At 44.9% G+C, this 25,156-nt stretch overlaps 1 protein-coding gene and 1 long non-coding RNA gene across 7 annotated transcripts in view; one reads left to right on the top strand and one right to left on the bottom strand.

The window, feature by feature from the left end:
- TBC1D32 (TBC1 domain family member 32) overlaps window positions 1–12,775 on the bottom strand; it is a 147,586-nt gene extending 134,811 nt beyond the window's left edge. For 4 of the 6 annotated variants that reach the window (XR_015058410.1, XR_015058412.1, XR_015058411.1 and 1 more), the window contains exon 1: window positions 12,679–12,775. Coding sequence is in view for 1 of the 6 variants with exons in the window: in XM_085882166.1 (XP_085738292.1) it covers window positions 12,679–12,775 (97 nt within the window). In the remaining 5 variants the exon portion in view is untranslated. Of the gene's footprint in view, window positions 1–12,050; window positions 12,368–12,678 lie in introns of those variants that run through there. The other 2 variants (XM_085882172.1, XM_085882183.1) reach the window with 1 other exon arrangement.
- LOC147034396 (uncharacterized) overlaps window positions 12,678–25,156 on the top strand; it is a 54,539-nt gene continuing 42,060 nt past the window's right edge. The window contains exons 1-2 of the long non-coding RNA XR_015058439.1: window positions 12,678–12,911; window positions 18,873–19,011. This is a non-coding gene — a long non-coding RNA (uncharacterized LOC147034396). The remainder of the gene's footprint in view (window positions 12,912–18,872; window positions 19,012–25,156) is intronic.

Raw genomic sequence — 25,156 nt, 5'->3', positions numbered from 1 at the left:
GTGGAGGTGCTTCCTCGGAGAAGCGACGCATCGACGGGAAGGAACGGCACCTCGTCTCACCAGCACGTGTTGAGAAGCGCGGGAGGTGGTTCCTTGGGGAAGCAACGCATCGACAGGAAGGATCGGCGCCTCGTCTCACCAGCACATGTTGAGAAGCGCAGGAGGATTCGCGGGAGCTCGGGAAGGATCACGGCTCACGGCGATTGGATCCAGTTCGCTCTCGCTGGAGCCCGGGTCCGAACAACTTGAAAACCACACGAGGTGGAGAGGTTTGAGATAGGTTCTGGGTTTCAGCTCACCTGTCCTCCGAGCTGGAGCTCGTTAATAAAGGCCTCTGCCACCATTTCTCGGGTGTGTGTGTGTGTGTGTGTGTGTGTGTGTGTGTGTGTGTGTGTGCGTGTGTGCGCGCGCGCGCGCGCGCGCGTACACGTGTCCGTGGGCCCGTCTAATAAGTAGAAACTGCTGTTAAGTGCAAGTGACTGTACATAATAAGTAGACGGTTGTAGTTCCTTTGTCGTGCTTTTGTTGCTTGCATAATTGCATACGTCTTTTGCCTTGTTTAATTGCATACGTTCTTTGTTATAATAAATGTCCTTGTGTGAATGTAAACCTGTTCGTTGCATCCATTCTCTCATTGAACTACCCCATCTTGCACTCGGAATGTTCTTTTCCTCTGTATGTGATGAAATGTTTATTTTTAAAAGTGCACACAAAACCTTGGGCACACGATTCCATAAATATATATATATATATATATATATATATATATATATATATATATATATATATATATATATATATATATATATATATATATATTGTTACGGCTGTGGGAATTCGCAGAACACCATATAGGTCCTGAGTTCAGTTATGCCGATAAGTCCGTGTTCAGTTAGATTTCCCCACCGTTGTTTAATGGAGATATCCGTGTGGACAGGGCTGTGATCTTTGAGTTAGCCGTTTTTCTTTACTATCGTTATTTTGGACCAACCACAACGCCAACCACCAACCACCTTCTCCACCACGCCAACCGCCAACCACCAACCACCAACCACCTTCTCCACCACGCCAACCACCAACCACCTCCACCACGCCACCCACCAACCACCTTCTCCACGCCACCCACCAACCACCTTCTCCACACCACCCACCAACCACCACGTCAACCACCAACCACCCTCTCCACACCGCCTTCATAACAACGACATCTCCCCACCATCTCCTAAACCGCATCTCCCCCAATAGACCAACCCGAATAACATCGCCTCACCTTCATCCCCGAAGTGACGCCATCTTTGCACCAGCTGCGGCGAGTCCGCATCGAACGGCATCGCTGCAGGCACACGCGGGGGTTTGCTCGCCACGCAAGTTTGGTGATCTCGCGCACGTCCGCTCTCCGCGCAAGTTTGGTGATCTCACGCACGTCCGCTCTGTGGAAGCTTCACCTCGGAATTTGGATCAAAAGAGAGAAAGGGGTGGGGCCTGTGGGGGTCGAAGGTCGGAGAGCGGAGGTCAGATCTCGCCTCACGGACCCGATATAAGGGAGAGCGGAGCGCCAGTTCGCAGTCTGGAGTCGGTGGAGAGTCAGTCTGGAGAGGTCGGGGAGCCAAGTGGGAGCCTGAAGCGTGGAGAACACAGACGGGGGAGAAGTCCAGGAGAGCGGAGGACACACGAGCTGGGAGCGTGGCCAAACCTGCTGTGCCGCGCAGACCTGCGCGTTCGTGTGGAGAGAGCCGGAGAGAGCTCGCCAGCCAGCGCCAAACGGTTTGAGGTGATCGGGCTTCGGCACAGTTCGAGCATCGCTGAGGGACGGACGGGTTCTTACAAAGAGCATCAACTTTGGAAGAGCATCAAGACCCGTTCGTTCCTCTCAATGCGTCGCCAGCTGAGGCCCAAATCACCCGGCCGCTTGGCAAGGCCTGGGTTCAACCACGGCTACGCTAGCTGCCGTGGGGATGGGACGTCACGGGTCGCCCCATCGAGGCACCACGAGGGTGGAGGTAACCTGCAACGGTCTCCTGGAGCCTCTGCGGTCTACACGGCTCCGTGCAATAAAGACCCAAAGAGGTCCAGTCTGCCCCTCGTCTGTCCTGGGGCTTTTCTTTACTTTCGAATGAATGTTGTGGCGCCATGTCCACAAGTAGAACTGTATAAGTGACTGTACATAATAAATAGACGGTCATAGCGCTTTGTCTTGCTCGCGTCTTGTCCCTTCCTGCCAATTCATTGCTTGATTGTATACGTGTAAATAATAAATGTGCTTGTTTAAATGTCACCCGTTCGTTGTGTCCTCTTCCCCCAATTGAACTGCTATCTTGCCTTTGGAATAATAGTGGGCTTTTTGGTAGCCGATAAAAGAATCGGGTCCAGCGAGATCTTGCGATAATACCCCGCTCGGTTATCACAGAACGGAACGAACCGCTTAAGCGGTTCGTGTCCAAGCAGACCTCGCTGAGGTACGCCTTTCAGTAGGCTGCTCGCGCGAAAAATTAGGTATATCGACAATTCGGCGATTGACCCTGTCGTGCGCGGGTCGAATATTGACTAGGCCGTGGTGTGCTCTTGGAGCACACCCGTGACTGGTTTTCGGCGTTGTTCCGGAAAGTCGCGACTGAATTGTCCGTCCGGTGGGCGTACGGCCACGATTCGGCTAAAAGCGGACATTCGCACGCTGGCCGGCGCAGAATTCGTAAATATATTGTATATATATATATATATATATATATATATATATATATATATATATATATATATATATATATATATATATATATATGGATACAGATACAGTGAACTCCACAAGAAATACATGGATACAGTTTCTTAAAAGGAATACTCCACCAGTCAAAAGTTTTAGAACACCCCCATTTTTCAAGTTTTTACTGAAATTTGAGCAGTTTAATGTTTCAATGTACTCTGCAATTAAAGCAGAGAACAAATAAAAAAAAGAAATAATGAAATCGGTTTGTTGAACAAAATTTAATCTAAAATTTTGACTCATCAAAGTAGCCACCTTTTGCAGATATAACAGCCAAATATACTCGTAGCATTCTTTCTACAATGGAAATCAAATATTGTTTGGAAAGTTCTTCCCAACACTGTTGCAGAAGTTCCCACAAATGTGTTGCACTTGGAGGTTGCTTTGCTTTCACCCGTCTGTCCAGTTCATCACAAACCAGCTCGATGGGGTTTAAGTCTGGAAACTGTGCTGGCCATTCCATGATTTAAAGCCTACCGTCTTGTTCTTTTCTTCTAAGGTAGTTCTGATATAGCCTGGAGGTATGTTTTGGGTCGTTATCTTGCTGTAGGATGAACCCCTGACCAACTAGGCGTAGACCAGAGGGTATTGCATAGCGCTGCAAAATGCTGTGGTCGCCCTTTTGGTTCAGGGTGCTAGTCATTGTGCAAGTCGCCGACTCTGGATCCAGAAAAAGAGCCCCAGATCATCACGCTTCCTCCTCCATGTTTGACAGTTGGTGTCACACACTGAGGAACCATCCTTTCGCCTACGTGACGATGTACAAAAACCCTGCGTGATGAAAATTTGTCCCAAGTTAGCCTATTGGCCTATGTAGACCTTTTGGCCTATGTTTACCTCAAAATTTGTATGTGGTTGAATGCAGTGACTTGATGTGCAAATGCTCTTTAAATTTCAAGTTAATTGGATTAAAATTGAGGATTTAGAAATTTGGCCTTTGTTGACCTTTTGATCTATGCTGACATTTTTGCCTACGCTTACCTCAAAATGAATAGGTCGTTGAATTTGGTGACCTGATATGCACATGGTCTTCAAATTTCAAGTCGATCAGATGAAAATTGAGGATTTTAGAAAACTCGGCCCAAATTGGCCTTTTGGCCAATGTTGATCACAAAATTAATGTGGTTGAATTCATTGACCTGATATGCCAATGCTCTTCAAATTTCAAGTCAATTGGATGAATATTGACAATTTTAGAAACAATTTAAAAATTTGGCCTATTTGGGGTGGACTTTGTGGTCTATGTTGACCTTTTTACCTGAGATAATCTCAAGATAATAGGTGGTTCAATTCACTGACCTGATATGTAAATCTTATTCAAATTTCCAATCGGATGAAATTTGAGGATTTTAGAAAATTTGGCTCAAATTGGCCTATTGACTGATGTAGACCTTTTCGGTCTAACAAATTTTGCGAACCTTCAATGTGGGACCGTCGCAGGGTCGGTGACATTAATCTCTGGAAATTTAAAAACGATTGGTTGAGCGGTTTGGGCTGGAGGCGAGCAGACAGACAAACACACAAACAAACAAGCCGGTAGGCGACGAGGGATTCGCTAGGATCGAAGCGCTGGATACGATGCTTTTCATTCTGACTGATCCACCGACGAAGATTCATTGCCAAGACATATTGGTTCACATACAATTGTTCCTCTGCTTGGCAAGATTTTTCCTATTGCGTATTTTGCCAACTGGCACTCCTCATAAAAAATGACGGTAAATAGACACCCTATTTTTGAAGGACTACCATTTGAAAAATGATTTTCGGTTTGCTGGTTTGTGCTGTGCTCGTGTTGGAGCCTCGTGTTGCAGGCAGACAGACACACACACACACACACACACACACACACACACACACACACACACACACACACACACACACACACACACACACACACACACACGCACGCACACACACACACACACACGGAAAACCTGATAAACTTCTCTCAATGCTCTTGTTTGACCACACCTCCTGAGCCACACAATATTTTTCATAAGCCACGCCCACTTTCCATAAGCCACGCCCACTTTCATATGCCACTCCCACTTTTCATCAACCACGTCCACTTTCCCTAAGCCCCTCATAAAAAATGACGGTAAATAGACACCCGATTTTTGAAGGACTACCATTTGAAAAATAAAACCTCAATCAAAAATCGGCTCGAATAAAATTTTCTAAATATCTCGAAGTGTTTAATTCTGAAGTCTCGTTTCTCTACATTCAAAACTGAAGGACAAGTATTGAAAATACCGTACGCGGTTTTTCGGCCGCTGCACAGCAACGGGTGGTTGCTAGGCAACGAAATTCAAACGCGCACATTCCCAGCAATTATTGCATATGTTGGCAAAGTTTCATCGAAATCGGTTTGCTGGTTCGTGCAGTGGAGCCTCGCGTTGCAGACACACACACACACACACACACACACACACACACACACACACACACACACACACACACACACACACACACACACACACACACACACACACACACACACACACACACACACACACACACGGAAAACCCGACAATAAGGGATATCTAGCATATATAGCGAATCCAACAAACACACAAACAAACGGAGGGAATCAACATACTTGTCAAAAAAAATTAATTGCCAAGTAACAAACAAACAGATTGAATAACAAAATCGTCTGACCAATATACTTTAAAAATCTTCGATTTTGCAAGTAAAGATAAAATAAAATAAAAAATAGAAAGAAATGTGAAAGGAACAAAAATGTCGGGAAGAACCCAGACAGATAGATTTCAGCAGTTACTCTCCAGGCTCAAACGCAGCACCATGTACAAGCTTCCAGAGGTCTGTCAGTGGGGAAGCACAGTCCACACAACATCAGGATATGGTACAAACATAATGAAATCGAAGACCAAGAAGGAACTCGAAGAAGTAAAGAGCAAAGATAGAGTCATCAGGGGGAACCTGGATAGGATTCGGGTTTCAGCCGCTATTCCACTACCTTCAAACCCATCCAGGCGCAGCCAAGTGAGCCTTACAGAAAAAATTTCTGCAAGAATTAACTTCTCCTTCGAGATATAGATAAAGAAAGAGAGGAATAGAGAGTAAAAGATAAAAGAGAAGAAAAAGTACCATTAGAATGAATGAAAAGAATTGTGAAATTAGAAATAATGCTGTCGGGAATGAGTCTTCATAAAAACAATGGTATAATGACCCCTTTTTAGTGCATTTTCGATTTGTGGTCTCTTCTCCCAGAACACATCCTGAACGACAAAGCAAGGTAGTCGTGTATATTGTTGTGGGGGCATGAGTAGGGATAATGGGTGTAAAAGAGACAAGGTACACCATTAGTACATGTTTGATGTAAGTGTGTGGTTTCTGTGTGTGTTGAAGTTTGTTGAGGAGACAATAACCATGATTCTTTCCCACTGTATCTAAACCCCCACTATTCCCCCTCCTTAATCCCTTCAATCATTCCCCTGTAATCTGTCTATGTGTTTTCATATGTAATGAACTGTCAATAGCCAGCTCTGAGAGCCAAGCAAACCCTCCCACCCCCAAGCAAGGTAAAAGTATCCCTCGTGATCGTACGCTGGGGTAAGAACAACCAAACCACCTGAAACTGCAAGCATTGGTGGATATGTTGTTGGCTCAAGAGGCCTAAGTGAGAACCAATGGGCGTATGGTCATGAGGTAAAAATAGCCGATGGGCGCGGTCAGCTCACGGGAACTCACCATGTCAAGTTGAGTTAGAAGAGCTGAAGCGCGTTGAGACAGAAAGCGGGAGTTAAATCATGGCAGAATGGTTGGCAGCAGCTCAGGCGAGGGAAGGGAGCAGAGAGGCTCGCGGAGCTTGAGTGGGTTTTATGATGGTACTCCGCAAGAGCCAGATATAGGTGTGCCCAGAAAGAGGTTACAATGCCAGGGAATGGTCTATGAAACGTGTCTGTGTCTCTGTGTCTCTGTGTCTCTGTGTCTCTGTGTCTCTCTCTCTCTCTCTCTCTCTCTCTCTCTCTCTCTCTCTCTCTCTCTCTCTCTCTCTCTCTCTCTCTCTCTCTCTCTCTCTCTCTCTCTCTCTCTCTCTCTCTCTCTCTCTCTCTCTCTGTGTGTGTGTGTCTGTCTGTCTATCTGTCTGTCTGTCTCTTGACCAGACTCCTGTAGACCCCACGCAAACATAGCGGGCGGAGAGGGTTCTCTCTTTATCTTGTCCTTTCGCCCTGTCTGTCTGTTATTTGTGGTGTGAAAGGTTAAGGTCGTGTGTTAGCCACTGAGCTATCTTGAGGGTGCGAACTATTAATTGTATCAAACATACCTGTGATATGTACCATTCTCTCTCTCTCCTCTTATTCTCCCCATTCTCTTTTGATTATCATTTACTACCTCCCCCACTGAAGGTGAAGAAGGTTATGTTTTCACCACTCTCTGTCTGTCTGTCTGTCTATGTGCAGGATACCTCAAAAAGTTGTGGACGGATCCAGATGACATTTGGTGGGCAGGTTGGGTGTGTGACAAAGACGAACTGATTAGATTTTGCTGAAGATCCGGATCTGGATCTGGATACGAGAATGATTTAATTTTTAAAGAGATTCTTCACCATTGAGGGATAGGGCCAAAAAACGATATACTGTATAGCACGATATCTCAAAAGGTTGTCGACGGATTCGGACGAAAATTGGAGGACACATTTGGTGTGTGACAAGAAAGAATTGATTCAATTTTGGTGAAGATCCGAATATGATAATTTTGTAAGTGATTCTTCACCATTGAGAGTTCTGGCCAAAAATGATAGAGAGCATGATATTTCAAAAATGTATTGGGCCCGATATGTTATTGTGGATCAAGCATTGTGTGGCGGTGGTATGCGCTATACCGAGTGCCCTTCTCATTGAACCTGTTTTCACCATCGGTGTGTTGGCTTAGTGCGTGGTTTGCGAATTTGGTGCGATAATCGTAGCATTAGAGAATTGGTGCAAATCCTTGCAAGGAGGTTCGACAAAAGATTATGATGAGGTTGAGCGTGGTACATCACTTGCTCACACTCCACCACCACCCCAAATATTAATTAAACACAGGCGATATATATCGTGATAAGTTCTGTACATCAGCAAACGACGCAAAGACCTCCTCGGCTTTCCCAGCTGATGACATATAGTCTCTGGGGACTATCCGGCACTAAACCGGTGATCGTATGGGTTGACCACGTTTCCACCCCTCTGTCCACCATCACAATATATATATATATATATATATATATATATATATATATATATATATATATATATATATATATATATATATTGTTGCGAATTCGCGCCCACCGGCGTGCGATCGGCCGCTCGACTCGAATGGCGGCCGCCTCGCCCACCGGACGGACAATTCTGTCGTGACCCTCCGGGAACTATCGCCCGGAGCCAGTCATGGGTGGGCCTTTCGACCTCACCACAATCGTGCCAATCGGCCACCCGTGTAGGATAGGGTTGTTCGCCAAACTCGACCTACCTAAGTACCCACGCGGATGGTAGACCGGGCGATCGTACCTCGCCGCAGGCCGACTCCGGACACGAACCGCTTAAGCGGTCCGTTCCATGCTATCGGGATAACCGAGCGGTGTTATCGTCGGCCTCGACGGTTCCGATTAATTATCGGGCGTATTAAGCCCACTACGAACCCTTTACGTGGAGCAAGATGGAGATTCAAACGAAGGAAAGGACGCAGCGAAACGGGGAACAATTCAACATAATGCACTTTATTTACACGACACACGGAGAGCACACATATAGAGCCAAACAGTCAGAATTCACATATATCAATTTAAAACAAAAACAACAATGCAGAGCTACGACCGACTACGCGAACACACGGCAACACTTATAAGTTTTACTTTACAAGACACGGCGCCACAAGATCCATACAAAAACCCCGAAAAGAAAAAGGTGACTTCCCTTTTGGGCCGTCGAGTCCCTCTCCGATGTCCGTCGACGTGGTCCCGCCTGGCCGCAACTCCGTGCCCCAGCGTGGTAGGCGAGGCCTCTCCGGCATGCCTCACGCCGGCACATGTTGGCTGCTCGACGCCACGGACGGAGTTTTCGGTGCTATCCCAGCGCGGATAGAAGGGGGGGGGAAACGTGGATGCCCGAGGTCAGGAGGGGGGAATGGCAGACGCTCCTTCCCGCCAGCGGGGTCTTGGAACCGCACCACAGCAGACCAGGCCAGCGGCCACCAGCAAGAGAAGAGGACGAGCAAGCTGGACGACAGGAAGAGGGCAAGAGCAACCACAAAACCGCTCCGCCCGTGTCCGATTTTTTTTATATCCTGGAGCTCCGCCCTGTTGCTCCGCCCCGTTCTTTGCTCCACCCCCCTTCGTGGCGCTTCGAGAAAGGTCTCGAAGAGGGGCGTTCCTCCTCCCTGGCCGCGTCACACCGCGCATCCACCAATCGGGCGCCAGCTGCCCCATCCCCGCTTCTCCTCCCTCACACCAAGCTCGGAGAAGAATGGCGCGAAAAACAGGCAGGAAAAGCCCACCGAGCGTCCTCGTTGGTTTTTGTTTGAAATAAAAGATAGAAAAAGAAAAACCACTGACTCAAAGCGTCGCAGCCCAAAAAAATCACATTAATTCCCTCTAAACAACGGGTTTGGGGCTAACTACACATGTACTTAAGAGATACCTCACCTACGGGACCTGGATGGTGGTTTGCGAATTTCCACAGCCATAACAATTATATATATATATATATATATATATATATATATATATATATATATATATATATATATATATATATATATATATATATATATATATATATATATATATATATATATATATATATATATATATATATATATATATATATATATAGGAGATTGTTCAGTGGAATAGTTGAGTTGTCGAGTGCAGCTCTCATAACCATGTACTTCCTATGCCACTACAAGCATCATCTAGAAATGGTTTGGTGAAACTCTGGTGGTATTTAGGTGAGGCAATAAAACAAGCCAACTGTCATGTGACAACACCTTTCAATCCAGGTCATAGTTTTGAACCATGTCTGGTATCTTCTACTCAGCTGAACACACAGGTTCAGGAAATCATGCGATGGTCCCTGTGATTACACATTACAATGACAGTCACAACGACAACGGCACTCGATCGAGTGCATACCTCCGTCAGGCTGAACAGTTTACGTTTTGTATCCCACTGATGGGCCGGACCTGGATCTGGGTCTTCACCAAATTCGAATCAATTCATCCTTGTCACACACCCAACCTGCACACCAAGTTTCGTCCGAATCCGTCCATAACTTTTTGAGATATCCCGTTCAAAGACAAACAGACACAAACAGAGGTGAAAAGATACAGGTAACCTCCATCCACCTTCAGTGGCAGAGGTAACTGAGATGTATCACTAGTTTATGATAATGCATTCATACATGGGTGCACCGGGATGTGGATAAGTAGAGTCATGTGCCGGTCCAGGTTCCGAGGCTGTGCTGTGCTGTGTTGTGCCCGTGTCCGAATTAAACCTGTTGTTCCCACTTCAGAGCCTTTGTTCCTGTCTATCGAGTACATTACAGTAACAGAAACGATATTCTTAAAGGGTATTACTATTATTTAGAGATATGTAGACTCATGGAAAAGCTGAGTGACAGTGCAGTCAGATTTATCACTGATTAATGACACTCGTATATCGCTGGTGCATGGTGGTGGTGGTCGTATGGCGACTTAGCTGCCGGGGTAGCTATCATTTCTTGAAGCGCGACTGTCGCTGGTGCGGTGCCCCTCTCCCAGTACACACACTGGAACTGGTACTCATTTCGCCGACCTCGGAAGGATGACAGGCTGAGTCGACCCCCTTGTGTATTAATTCAGCGGCCGACAGGGCTTGAACTCAGGAACCCAGGATCCCAAGCCGCCACCCTAACCACTGAGCCAACACCAGGCTGTTGCTGGTGCATAATATGAAGCCACGGTGCCCCCCACCACCCACCCCGCTCCGATTGCTATAAATCCAGATCAGGTTGCTGGTGTTATTGCAGGAAAATTTCCTCCAGAATAACGACAATATGAGGGAACCATGTGGGTGCATTGCTTTGGCTGTCATTGTTGCTTCCTTACATTGGTTGCTGTGCCAAATGTGGAATTTTAACACCAAGTACTGGTTGGGAAACTAAGTACTGGTTGGGAAACTAAGTACTGGTTGGGAAACTAAGTACTGGTTGGGAAACCAAGTACTGCTTTGGAAACTAAGTATTGGTTGGGAAACTAAGTACTGGTTGGGAAACTAAGTACTGGTTGGGAAACTAAGTACTGGTTGGGAAACCAAGTACTGCTTTGGAAACTAAGTACTGGTTGGGAAACCAAGTACTGCTTTGGAAACTAAGTATTGGTTGGGAAACTAAGAACTGCTTTGGAAACTAAGTACTGGTTTGGAAACTAAGTACTGGTTTGGAAACCAAGTACTGGTTGGGAAACTAAGTACTGGTTGGGAAACTAAGTACTGCTTTGGAAACTAAGTACTGGTTGGGAAACTAAGTACTAGTTGGGAAACTAAGTACTGGTTTGGAAACTAAGTACTGGTTGGGAAACTAAGTACTAGTTGGGAAACTAAGTACTGGTTTGGAAACTAAGTACTGGTTGGGAAACTAAGTATTGATTGGGAAACCAAGTACTGGTTGGGAAACCAAGTACTGGTTGGGAAACCAAGTACTGGTTGGGAAACCAAGTACTGGTTGGGAAACCAAGTATTGATTGGGAAACCAAGTACTGGTTGGGAAACCAAGTACTGGTTGGGAAACTAAGTACTGCTTTGGAAACTAAGTACTGGTAGCAGTGTAATGTGTATGACAGGGAAGGAATGGGTATGGAAGAAGGGGGAGGAGGGGGGTGTTATTCATATACTTTTGCCTCAGTACTAAACGTGTGATGTCCGAGCTTACAAACAACGGCTCGGTGTTGGGTTTGGCGGGTCACACATGACATCATGCTTCTGGATTGTGTTTGTGTCCGAAACGACCCAGAAGGTTTCTCACACGGCCGGGATTGGGTTAGCACGATGTGTCGGATATTAAAGTGAACTGAACGATCTGTTCGACGTTCATTTCCCGACACAGACGTAAAATGTTGAGGTGGTGGTGGTGGTGGTGTTAGAGGCAGGAGGAAAAGACGTCGTGCATGGACCGGAAGTCAAACCCGTTGTTATACCTGCAGCCGGAAGTAAAATATCCCACAAGTGTACACACGGTCAAAAATACGCACTCCCTCTGCACTCGAATTCATTCCGACAAAACAGACGATTTGAACCTGAAGAGAACTCACAAATCAATGACACGCAGCACGAACCGCTCCGCGCTCCGTCGCCTGTTCGCGGGTTCTTATGGGCAAGTGATAAAACGATAAAGTACCATAACAACGGTAACTTTCCCCGTACGAGAACACCGCGGAACGGGATCCATTACAACCGACTACAGAACATTTACTCTGTTTTCATTTCTTCGCAGTTTCATCCGTTGCCACGCAACGACGGCATAAAGTTTTGAATGTATTCGGCGCCTCCAGGGCGGCAACTCGACTGTAGTAACTGCTGATTCTGCAAAACACCTACCCTCAGGGCAGATAACCATTTGTAACCTTTTTGCGCCGACAAATACTTTTGTGTTATCATCGCTTCTCTTGTGGATAAAGTCTCAGGGCTGCGAGGAACGGAGACTTTTTCAACCCGCAAAACATCGCACACCATCAGTGGGGCCCCTCGCAGCTCATACACAAGTTAGTTGGGAAAGCAGGCGTCTCCGTGGACGACCAGTCCCAATCCGCACCCAAATTCTTCACGTCTTCCTACATCCGTTGAGCTGAATCCTATTTAACCTCTTCGCAGGGAATATGTGATGTGGAAGTGTCCAATGACGTCCAACAATCACTAATAAAGTGATCAGTCGTCCTCCACCTGTCGTTCTCCTCTCCCTGTTGAAGCTCGAGTGCAACCCCAAGGCGTCATGTCCCTCATCTTCATCAATGATCTCGATTTCTGGAAGACCATCCATGATCTTTTCGCTGATGATGACGACTCTGCCCTCCGTCGTGCTGTAGGATCCCTCATCCTTCAGAAGGGCAGACAACAGCCTGCCGTCCCTCTCTGCAGACCTTGATCGAATCTGGTGCCAAGTACTGAGTCCCGAGGCATGTTAATACCTCATCGCAGTGCACACACACAGGTCGATGGCCTCGATCTTCTCACAGCTTTCTTTCTGATCTTGCATTCTCTAACGTTTCCGTGCTTGCAGGTGAACCCGGTAATGTACTCAACGAACAGCGACGAAGCCTCTGAAGTGGGACCAACAAGTTTAATCCCGACTCGTGCGTGCCGTGACGTCATATCAAACGAAAAAAGAAGAATTGTGACGTCATAGCACCGTGTCCTGTCATTGGTTTGGTAAATAAATGGCCATAACTTGGGAAACAGCTGAAACGGATGAAGAAGAACGATATCAAACCTTGAAAAGGCACATACATACTCAGGTCCCCAGCGTCAATTGTGACGTCATATCAAACGAAGAATTGTGACGTCATAGCACCGTGTCCTGTCATTGGTTTGGTAAATAAATGGCCATAACTTGGGAAACAGCTGAAACGGATGAAGAAGAACGATATCAAACCTTGAAAAGGCACATACTCAGGTCCCCAGCGTCAATTGTGACGTCATATCAAACGAAGAAGAATTGTGACGTCATAGCACCGTGTCCTGTCATTGGTTTGGTAAATAAATGGCAATAACTTGGGAAGCACTTGTTCGATTAATATCAAACCTTGAAAAGGCACATCCTCAGGTCCCCAGCAATATACCTGGCAAGTTTCAATCAGATCGGACCGGTGGTTGTCGAGAAACAGCGGTCACAGACAGACAGACAGACACACACACAGAGATGGCTGGAATTATAGATAGATACAGGCATAGCACATAGCATAAACAACAGCAGATGCATTACATCTCTCTCCCACCCACCCCCCCCCCTTAAAAAAATATTTTTTACAAACTAAGACACTCAGGAGGCTTACAGACACGAGCTGATCTTCTAAGGGCTCGTGGAGGGCTGTCCTTGCTTTCAACTGACTGTGGGCTTCTCAATAAGGGGTACAGGGTCGGGAAGGAGTTCAGGTACATTGATGGGTGAAAAGCTTTCATGAGGAAACACCTCAGGTTCAAACACAGGTGGTGTTAATGCAGGAGTGGGTGGCAAAGGCACTTGAGCCGGTTCAATGTTTGGCTCCCCATGACGTAACCTGAGTTGGTCAACATGTTTACGCAGGTATCTACCGTCACACAACTTCACAAGAAACATCATTTCACCAATGTTATCGATAATGATGTCAGATAACCACTTGGTCATGATGACGTTTCTGTTGATACTTGGTATTCTCTATCTGGACTGTTACGTCCGGGTGAACTAATGATAACCGTGTTGTTAATTCATGACCCATGAGAAGGTTGGCAGGTGAAAGACCGGTGGTTTGATGTGGTCTGGTGCGGTAGTTGAGCAACACATGAGCGAGACGAGATTGAATGGAGTCTTCCTTGACGCGACTTAGACCATTCTTGATGATCTGAACAACACGTTCGGCTTGACCATTACTGGCAGGTTTGTAGGGGGCAGATGTGTCGTGCTTAATGCCATTCATTTTACAAAAGTTCTGAAACTCTGAACTCGTAAATGACGATCCATTATCTTATACAATGGAGTTCAGAATACCATGTTGCGCGAACATGGTACATAAAGCTTCAATTGTTACAGCAGAGGATGAGGATGGCACCATGAGAGCTTCAATCCATTTGGAGTGGGCACCAACTACGAGAAGGAAAAGCTTCCCTTGAAATGGACCAGCATGGTCGATGTGTAGTCTGCACCATGGCTTTGATGGCCACGACCACATGGCCAATGGAGACTGTGGTGGTGTCTTTGAATGGGCTTGACAAGTAACAATGGCGTACACTGGATTCAATGTCATTGTCCAAACCAGGCCACCAAACATGGGCTCGGGTAATGGCCTTCATGGTGACTATACCTGGATAAGCATTGTGGAGTTCACTGATAATTTTCCTGTAGAGTTTAGGCGGAATTATCACTCGGCTACCCCAAAGCAGGCAGTCTGCATCAATGGAGAGGCCATCCTTCCAGACGAGGTACGGCTTCGCCCCTTCCGGTAGTGATGCCCAAATCACCTGGCATAAGACCGTTTAATTTGTGACAAATCTGGATTGCTAGTGGTAGCACAAGCAATCTGCCTAGCAGTTACAGGCGCCTCATCGTGAATGACGTTCGCCATGAGATGAATGATATTGCCAGATTGTGGAGGTTCTGGGATGGTTAAGGGAAGTGACTGAGCGCATCAGCACAGTACTTACCTGGGCGGTTACTTCCTTACCTGGGCGGTAAACCAATGAATAGTCATAACTGGCAAGGGTCAACGCCCAACGTTGTACACGACCAGATGATGTGGGCAGAATGGCTTTGGTTTCTCCCAGGAGACCAAACAAGGGGTTTTTTTTATCAGTCTCAACGGTAATATGTCTTCCAAAAACATATTGGTACATCATTAAGGTGCCCCAGACACACGCTAATGCTTCTCGTTCCACTTGAGCATAGCGACGTTCAGTGTCAGATAGGGTTCGTGATGCATACGCAACAGGCTGGAGATTACCGGTTCCATTTGTCTGCAACAATGCACACCCAATGCGATCACAACTGAGAACAAGTTCCTTGCATGGGTCGTAATGGACAAGTAACGGCGAGGAGGATGCGGCCTTGAACGTTCTTGTTTGGGCAGCTTCCCATTTCCAGACAACACCTTTCCTGAGGAGATGTAGTGGCTCAATGGTTGTGCTTAGTCAATGGCTGTAAAGTAGGTCAACATACCAAAGTAGGTCAAAAATGCACGAAGTTTTGAAATGTTTTGTGGCGTTGGTGCATTCGCAATTGTTTCAACTTTGCTCGGAGAGGGTAAAATGCCTTGACAGGAGATTTGATGACCCAGGCATTCAACCTCACGTGCCATAAAGGTAAACTTCTCACATCTTAGGCGTAACCCAGCTTGTGACAGCCGATTGAGGACTTCGTTTCGGTTCTCGAGGTGTTCATGCTGCGACTTGCCAGTCACTAGTATGTTGTCCTGGAATATGACTGTCCTTGGTACAGTTTTCAACAATGTCTCCATCTTGCGTTGGAAGATTGGTGCAACAGAGCGTATGCCAAATGGGCATCTGTTGTACATGTAGAGTCCTCGATGAGTGTTGATGCATGTTTAGGGGTTGGAATCATCATCCCGTTCCATTTGAGTATAGGCATTGGTCAAGTCAAGCTTGGTGAATGTCTGGCCACCCATGAAAGTGGTGAACAGATCCTGTGCTTTGGGCAAAGGGTAGCTACACAGCTTTGAATAGCAGTTGATTGTTTTTTTTGTGGTCCCCACAATTGCACACTGTTCCATCTGCTTTGCTTATTGGAATGATAGGTGCCACCCAGTCGGAGTACTTGACTGGTGAGGCAATGCCCTCATTCTGCAGACGATCAAGCTCACATTCGATCATTGATCACATCATGTAGGGCACAGGTCTTGCCTTATGGAACAATGGCTGAGCATCTGTAGAAACATGAATTCTCACTTTGGGCCCTGCAAAGGTGCCAACACCATCGCTGAACAGGCCAGGGTACTTGTTGAGCACGGTATCATATCCAGCATCAGAGTTGGAGACTCTGTTTACGTCACTCCAATTAAGTCTGAATATTCGTAACCAATCTCGGCCAAAGAGGGTTAGTCCTTCTCCATGCACTATCAGAAGTGGTGGGACATGAGTGCTGTTTTCATATCCTACAGTTACGTTAGCTGAGTCAACTACAGGAACCACCTCCTTGGTGTATGTTCTCAAGTCAGTTGATACAAGCCGGAGTGCAGGAGCCTTTCTCGGAGGGTAAGATGGAGGTGAACTTGCTCTCGCTCATACTTGATCTGGAAGCGCCGGTATCAACTTCCATCCTCACCGGGATTCTATCGATTGTTACATCAACTTTAATTGGAGCATCGGAGCTCTTTGTTCCAACAGAGAAAACCTCATGAAGTTCCTCACTTGACTCTCGGCTGCAGGATGTACTCTGTGACCTGTCGTCCGCTGCATCAGGGTTCACCCCAATGTGATAAGCAGGAGACAAGTTTTTCGACTTGGATTGAGAACAACACTTCAAGTGTCCCTGGTTACCACAGTTGTCACAGGTATAATTCCTGTACCGACATTGGAAAACTTGATGATTCCCACCACAACGCCAACAAGTTACCCCAACCTTCTGGGTAGATTCAGAAATGTCAGGAGGTGGAGGTGAATTTGATGGCTTGCTAAAACACTTTTGCTTATAGCCAAAGGTTACCTTGTAAACCGATGGGTCCTGCTGGATTACTTTTGACTTGATAGAGATCAAACGCAGGCTCTCGGCAGTTTGCACACACGCAGTGGCTATTTTCATAACTTTGGGTCGGATTCAGGAAGGAGTTTCTGCAAAATTGAGTCGTCATCGATGACTATTATAAAGAGATCACGTAACATCTCGTCGAGTTTATCTGTAAACTCGCAATGTTCAGCGAGTCGGCATAGATCAGCCACAAACTCGGATGCTGACTGACCATCTTGATGACGGTGGGTATAAAATTTATATCTCGAGATGATCTTACCCGGTTTAGGGTGATGTCTTTTCACGAGATTGACGAGCTCTTCATACGACTTGTCAGAAGGTTTGGATGTGGCAAGAAGATCCTTGATGAGGCTGTACGTCGGGGCGCCGCATACGGTTAGTAATACAGCTCGCCGCTTTTCAGCATCCTCATCAGTGTCCATTTTGTTTGCCACGAAGTACTGCTTCGGACGATCGGTACAGTCTTCCCAATCATCCCCCACTGTGTATTCTTGCAATGTGCCGATGGATGAAGACATCCCATCCTCGTCGCCACTGTAATGTGCTCAATGAACATGGACGAAGGCTCTGAAGTGGGAACAACAGGTTTAATCCAGACACGAGCACAACACAGCACAGGACAGCATCGGAACATGGGCAGGGCACGTGACTCTCCTTAACCAAGCCCCGGTGCACCCATGTATGTATGCATTAGCATAAACTACAGGACTGTTACATTACAAACCCAAAATTTCAGTGACGATGATGTTCGCGTGGGGTTATTACCTCCACCACCGAAGGTGGATGGATGTATTTCGTGTTTTCACCCCTGCCTGTTTGTTACTTGTGAAAATCGAAGATTTTTCAAGTATATTGTTTGGTTGCGTGCATTATTACTGTTTGTTTGTACGTCAATCGCCCACAGGTCACCATTTTAAACTGATCTTCACGAAACTTCACCACATGGTAGAGTTTGTCATAAGCAAGAAACCTATTATTTTTGAGGTCAAAAGGTCAACAACTTTTCATCCGATTGATGAGAAATTTAAACAGGATTTGCATATCAGGTCACTGAATTCAAGCAAGTATTTTTGAGGTCAACATGGGCCGAATTTCTAAAATTGGTCAATTTTGATCTGATCGACTTGAAATTCGAAGAGTTGAACATTTGGTTATTGAATTCAACCATCAATTATTTTTGAGGTCACATGAGGCCAAATGGTCAACATAGGACAATGGTCAATAACTTGGGTGGGATTTGAAAAATGCTCAATTTTCTTCCGATTGACTTGAAATTTGAAGAGGATTTATAATTTAGGTCACTGAGTTCAACCAGCCAATTATTTTGGAGGTCAACATCGACCAAAACGAAAACATAGGTCAAAGTTCAACAACTTCAGTGGAATTTCTAAAATCCTCAGTTTTCATCCCATTGACTTGAAATTTGGAAAGGATTTGCATATCTGGTCACTCAATTCAATCAACAGATATTTTTGAGGTCAACATAGGCCAAAAGGTCAACATAGGCCAAAAAATCAACATCGGACAGATTCCTAAAATTGTTAATTTTCAGCCGATTGACTTGAAATTTGAAGATTTGCATATTTGGTCATTGACTTAAACCACCAATTATTTTTTAAGGTCAAATTTGGATTTTACAAGTATCATGATATGCATGACATCTTTCTTGTTTGTTTGTGTGCAGGATATCTCAAAAGGTTACGGATGGTGTTGGATGAAACTTGGTGGACAGTTTGGGTGTGTGACAAGGACAAACCGATTCGATTTTCGTGAAGATCCGGATCCAACTTAGAACTTTCAAAGTGATTCTTCACCATTGAGAGGTAGGAGCGAAAATCATATGTAGCATGATATCTCAAAAGGTTATGGACGGATTTGGGTGAACCTTGGCAGAAAGTTGGGGTATGTGACAAGGACGAATTGATTTGTGGTGAAAATCTGGATATGGATACGAGAATGTTTAAAATGATTCTTCACCATTGAGAGATAGGGCAAAAACAGACATATAGCATGATATCTCAAAACGTTATGGACAGTTTAAGACAAAGGTGGATGAATTGGGTACGGGACAAGAACAAGCCCATTACATTTTGCTTCAGGTCTGGATTCAGATCCAAGCGATCAGTGGGATAATAATACTATACATTATTGCCAACGTCACTGATATGCTTCAATGCACCCTTAGAAGTCGTTTGAAAGGCCATTTAGCTCATTGGTCATGACTCTCTGGATCTCTTCTGTTGATGCAAAATTTAGTTCCTTCCATTGGCGTTTCGGACGTCGGTCAGATCGGACCAACATTCTTACCTTTTCTCCATTTTCATCTATTTCGGCAGTCCATGAGCATCCCGACCACACATTATCATTCACATTCATTCTCCTTTCCACAAACCTCTTGGCCCACTCAAACACACGTGAGCTTGACATTGCGTCTTGCCCGTACAACAGCTTCAACTTGTTGAAAATCTCCGTGCTCCTTTAATTTCGATTTACCAAAAACGTGATGATGATTCTCTGTTCCATATATTTGACATTCATCTTCAGAACACGATTGCAACACTTATAATTTTAACAAAACTCCAGTAGGGCCACAAAACACAACCGATCGATACAACAGCTAATACAGTACTGACAGCAAGATTACGATGCACATCCCATGACGAAACCCAAACCAGTGCTGCCAACTGTCGAGAAAAAAACATCAGTCTGGGAACTTTATTGTCAGACTTCGTACATGTGAACCAAAATTAAATAATTAAATACATAATATTTCTAACTTATTCAGCCTGTTCTTTTCACCAAGAAAATTGGGGATTGCTGCAATACTTGGAGATAATATACACAGAGCAGAGCTGTTCCCAATTATGCAATATCTGTTGCCATCAATTGTACTGTGTCCAAGTACATCGGTGTCTGTTGAGAGGCTTTTCTCAATAATGAAGCATGTACACACTCTTGCCAAAGGTCTATGTTGGTGGCCAAAACGATCTCTTTCCAAAGGCTAAACGATCTAAGCCTGTTCTCAAGTCTATTTTTGTGTTAACAAACAAGGGATATTTATTCAGAAACAGTTTTTTAGTATAATTGGATTTTTCAAGCGTTTGAAAGTCCAATGCTGGGTTGTCTCTGGTTTTCCTTTCTTTTGATTTGAGCCCCCTTTTTCTTTGTTTATACACAGACACTAAAGTTGTGTGCAGCTTAGAAGGGAATTTCAGATGAATTTGTTACAATCAGGAGGGTGCCAGGGTTGTGTCCTTGCACCTGAGTTATTTAACATTAACGCTCCATTTGATACACTCTCTTCAGGCTCGTACTGATTGTGGCTCAGACCTTGGCCAGGTAAGGCTCACCGATCCCGACCACGTGGATGATATTGTAACTTTTGCACACTGCCCATGCAACCTGAAACAGACCCTCCTTGTCCTGCAAGACTAATTAAACCAGCCACATAGGGATGTGCATCAACTCGCGCAAGACCAAGATAATGGCAATGACAATCGACAACACCAATCTCCCAACTTTGTCACCTCCAGCGAAGTGGTTTAATTTGTCAAGTTTACTTACCTTGGATTGGTCATTGACAAATCCGGACCATCGTCCCGTGACATCACTTCCCATATCACGAAAGCAGCTAAATAGCACTAAACATTCCCTCCCAACTACTTTTCAAGAAGCGACGAATCCAAAAGAACACCAACTTGAAGATATATCGAATATTCATAATTTCTGTGTTGCACAAATCCAAGACCTGGATCACAACTGCAACAAATTAACAGACTTGATGCCTTCGACATGTGATGTCTCCAACACATTGAAAGCATGTGGTGGTTTCACCATATCACAAGCCATCAGATCCATCAAAGAACACATCAGCCTCTTGCCTCATCTCTCCTACATCAACGCCATCTCCGATGACATGGACATCTCCATCGTATACCGCCTCATCTGCCATCCCACCAACTCTTCAACTTAAATCCCTCCCAAGCTGGATGGCATAAACTCAGGGGTCGACTCAATCAAACATGGCTTGCACATATCAAGCATCAGTCCTATCCTGGCCCCCTTGCCTCATTAGAGACAGAACAAGATAGAGTCAGATCATCCATGGAGTGCCAATGCTGGATCCCCAGTAAAGCCCTTAAGACAAGTAAGTTGAGTCTTGCTGTATTTGCACTTTCATCCAGCTTGTTCTCACCCCGTGTCCACCACCAGTGTGACCACTCCTTGGCTTTTTCCCCAAGATCTTGGCTATTCGTTGTTCACCTTGGCGTATAGGTTTTCTATTATCATCGCTTTTCCAAAACCTTGTGAATTCTTGGCTTTTTTCATTGGCTCACCTTGGCATTTATGAAAATGAGGAGTGGTCACACTGTCCACCACCCCTCCCTTTGCTTTCATTCTTTCCCCTCATCTATTCTTCCTTTAAGCATCTCTTTGTTGTGTCCCTTTGCCCTACTGTTGGTGTGTTTCCCTGCTTTGCAATGTTCTTTCTGTTGTGTGCTGTGTTCTAGCTCTTCCATTAGCCTCGACTTCGTGTACAAAAAACCCCCAAAACGAACGGACTTTTCTAGGACCCATTATCACTCTACTTTTCCTCTAACCTCACCTGCTCCTCATCCACTCCTGTGGGTTCCTCCAACCACATCCAGCTTCATCTGTTTAATCATTTTTTTTTTTTTTAGAAAGAAAACATCAAGGGTCTAGTCAAAAGACCAATTGGCTCAGCTACAATCATACATCGAAAACCTCCTGCACCTGATATAGTTGCACAAATATTATCTCCAATTGCACAAGGACAGCCTCTGACACCCCTTTTAGACTCACACATCTCAAAAGCTGTTGAACCTACCCCTCACACACCAGCTCTAATCACACCATCTTTAATCACACATCGAGATACAGATGTCCCTGACAGCCAATTATCTGTAAATTTCAGCAATTTCGATGCTTTCATTAAGCAGAAATTTCACAATTATTAGCCGTTCCGCCTTCTTCATACCTCAACCGCCACCATCTTGACTTGCAGTACACGCATTCTTCAAGGTAGGAACATTAATAAACATGCTCAAGGGCTTTTGTTATGGACACTTTAAACATAATGTACATCCGTTACTCTGCCTCTTATTATAAACAAAACTGCATGTCAAATTTGAATCACCCTCATAGTATAAAATTATTATTTTTAACCGCACACACAATTGGTTCACTTCTGTCTGTCTGTCTGTCTGTCTGTCTACAAACGTCAGTTTATGATTGAGGAACAACTTGATTTCAACTGAATGTTCTATTTCAAACAGGAATTTGATTTTGGTTGAATTTTGATCTGGATCCGAGATTTTTTTTTTTTCATTTTTCAAGTGATTCTTCACCATTGAGTGATAGAACCAAAAACGATATTATAGAACATTTCAAATACGTTGTGGAAGGGTTATTACCAAACTAGGTGGATGAGTTGGTAGGTGACAAGAACAAGCCATTTCGATTTTGGTTCAGGTCCCAATCCAGATCCGGCCCATCAGTGGGATACAAAACGTAAACTGTTCAGCCTGGTGGAGGTACTTACTGCATGTGCTCAACCGAGTGCCGTTCGAGTTAACCTCACCAGAGGAGAGGGTGTTGCATTTTGGTCTGTTTGTTTGTTTGTTTGTTTGTCTGCACAGAATGTGAGAGTGTGCCTGAATTGCATTCGACCCTAAAGAACCCTAAACCTTAAGAGACATAAAACTCTTTAGACCCTTTACAACCCAGAGGACCCAAACGACTCAAATACCCCAGGGACACTGAGGACCCAAAAGACCCTGACGACCCATGAGGATCCAAAAGACCCAAACGATCCCAAAGTCCCAGAAGACCCAAAAGACCCCGAGGACCTGACCCAATCGACCCCGTTACATCCTTTAGAACTCTTAGACCTCCAAGACCCTTTAGGTCCTCTTCGATCCTTGAGAACCCTGAAGACCCTTCGACTCCTTTCTACCCTTTAGAGCTTCACACCTTTTAATACCCTGGAGACACCTCTGACCTTTAGACCCTTTTTCGACATTTTAAGACCCTTGAGACCCCTTCAGACAATTCCAACCCTTTAAACCTTATATTACATTCTTTAGACACCTTCGACCTTTTAAGACCCATTTAGACCTTTTCAGATATTTTGACCTTTCCACCTTTAAACCTTCAGACCTTTAACCTTCACACATTTACAACTAGACCATTTAGAGTTTAGACCTTTCATTTGCAATCAACGACCTTTCATTTAGTACATCCTTCCATTTATTTGCCACACAAAACAAGTCCTGGCGAGGGTCTGCAATATCTGATTGCTCTTTCTAGTTATAATTAATTGTAATAGGATTGGCCTGGTTAGCATTCCCATCTAAATCCTCGACCTGTTGGGAATCGAGTTGCAGATCCCACACACGTATTCCAGTATTTGTCCATTGCTTACAAATGTCCTTGTAATTCATGTTCCAAGCACATTAATGTCAACTAATGTCATTGCTGCATGCAACAGGAGCATTATTAGATCAACATAAGAATAATGGTAGTTTTTACCATCGTCATCGTGAAATGCACTCAACATCGGCCTGGCCGGGCAGAGACCAGCACCTTCGGGTTCACACATCTTTGCCATGACCCTTGGCTCCAATCAAGTAACAGACGACTCTCGAGTCCAAACGTGTGACCCACTATACGACCTTCGGGTATGGCAGTGCCTCATCAGCACCAGCTAACAATACCCTGGAGCTGCAACTGGAGACCAGGATGGTGAAGTAAGCAGAATCCCATAATAAACTCACCATCATGCACTACTACAGTGCACATCACATGGTATGCACCACACAGTTAAAGGTTTTGGTTTATCCCCCCACAAAAAAGAGGGATGCATTTGAGGACATTTCATTCCGAGGGTCAAGCTAATAGGGAACGAAGGTGGGCCTTTTACAAGGTGACAGAAAAGCTGGAATTTGGATGGCAAAAGTGTCAACCCACATCCAACGTTCTTTAATCCGAAAGCTTAATTGGCAGCACCGGAAGAAAGGCCACACTCAGGCAGACAGCCCAAGCAGTCCTTCGTTAATGATCCCTGTTCACAAGTTGGAATGATTATATGTCCTGCACAAGAGCTTCATTGTTCAACTATTAATATCCATCTATATCTATATCTATATCTATATCTATATCTCTCCTCTCTCTTATCTAATTATCTGAGCACCAATTAGAACATGGCTACCTGGCACCATTGTAACGTACACAAATTGGACTAGGGGCATCACAGGGAGTACACCCGTCGTTATATGAGACCGTGGAGTTTTCAATCTCATCCTGCTGTGAAAATTTACTCACACCTTTACTGACCACCTCAGTGCACCATGACCCTTGGACATACATGAGCGAGACTATGTCATTGACTTGGAGTGTTGTGATGGTAATCCACGGGTTAACTTGACATCTGGGGCTGTTTGTTTCATGGGCATCAGGACAGAGATTGATTGCTCTGCGGGTACGTTTGTGCCTAGCTCAGCCCAAACCCAAACCCTTGGGAGGGTGCAGCAAGCAAGCCTCACAAACCAACCATCACCACCCCCTTCCTTTTGTTTTCCTTTTATTTCTTACTGTAAATTTAAAATATCTGTAACAGATACTCGATGGTAGCAAAATGCCAGCAAACAACATGGCCTTCATATATTATATATATATATATATATATATATATATATATATATATATATATATATATATATATATATATATATATATATATATATATATATATATATATGAAATCTTTCATACCTATAAAAGGCAAAAATCTCTGATTGTATGTGTTCTATCTTGACCGAGAGCCACATCTTTTAAGTTAGAAACTCCAAATTCAGGGTACAAAAGCAACTTTGTGTGTGGGGGGCAGGGGGGGGGGTAACAGAGGCAAGGGCCAAGGCCTCACACGGAAGTGTGGAGGTGGGGGAT

This window comes from Eptatretus burgeri, chromosome 1 (assembly GCF_056783735.1).
Source record: "Eptatretus burgeri isolate ZD-2024b chromosome 1, Ebu_testis_v1, whole genome shotgun sequence".
Lineage (NCBI taxonomy): Eukaryota > Metazoa > Chordata > Myxini > Myxiniformes > Myxinidae > Eptatretus > Eptatretus burgeri.
The sequence above is the reverse complement of the archived record's forward strand: the minus strand, read 5'-3'. Positions and strand labels throughout refer to the sequence as shown.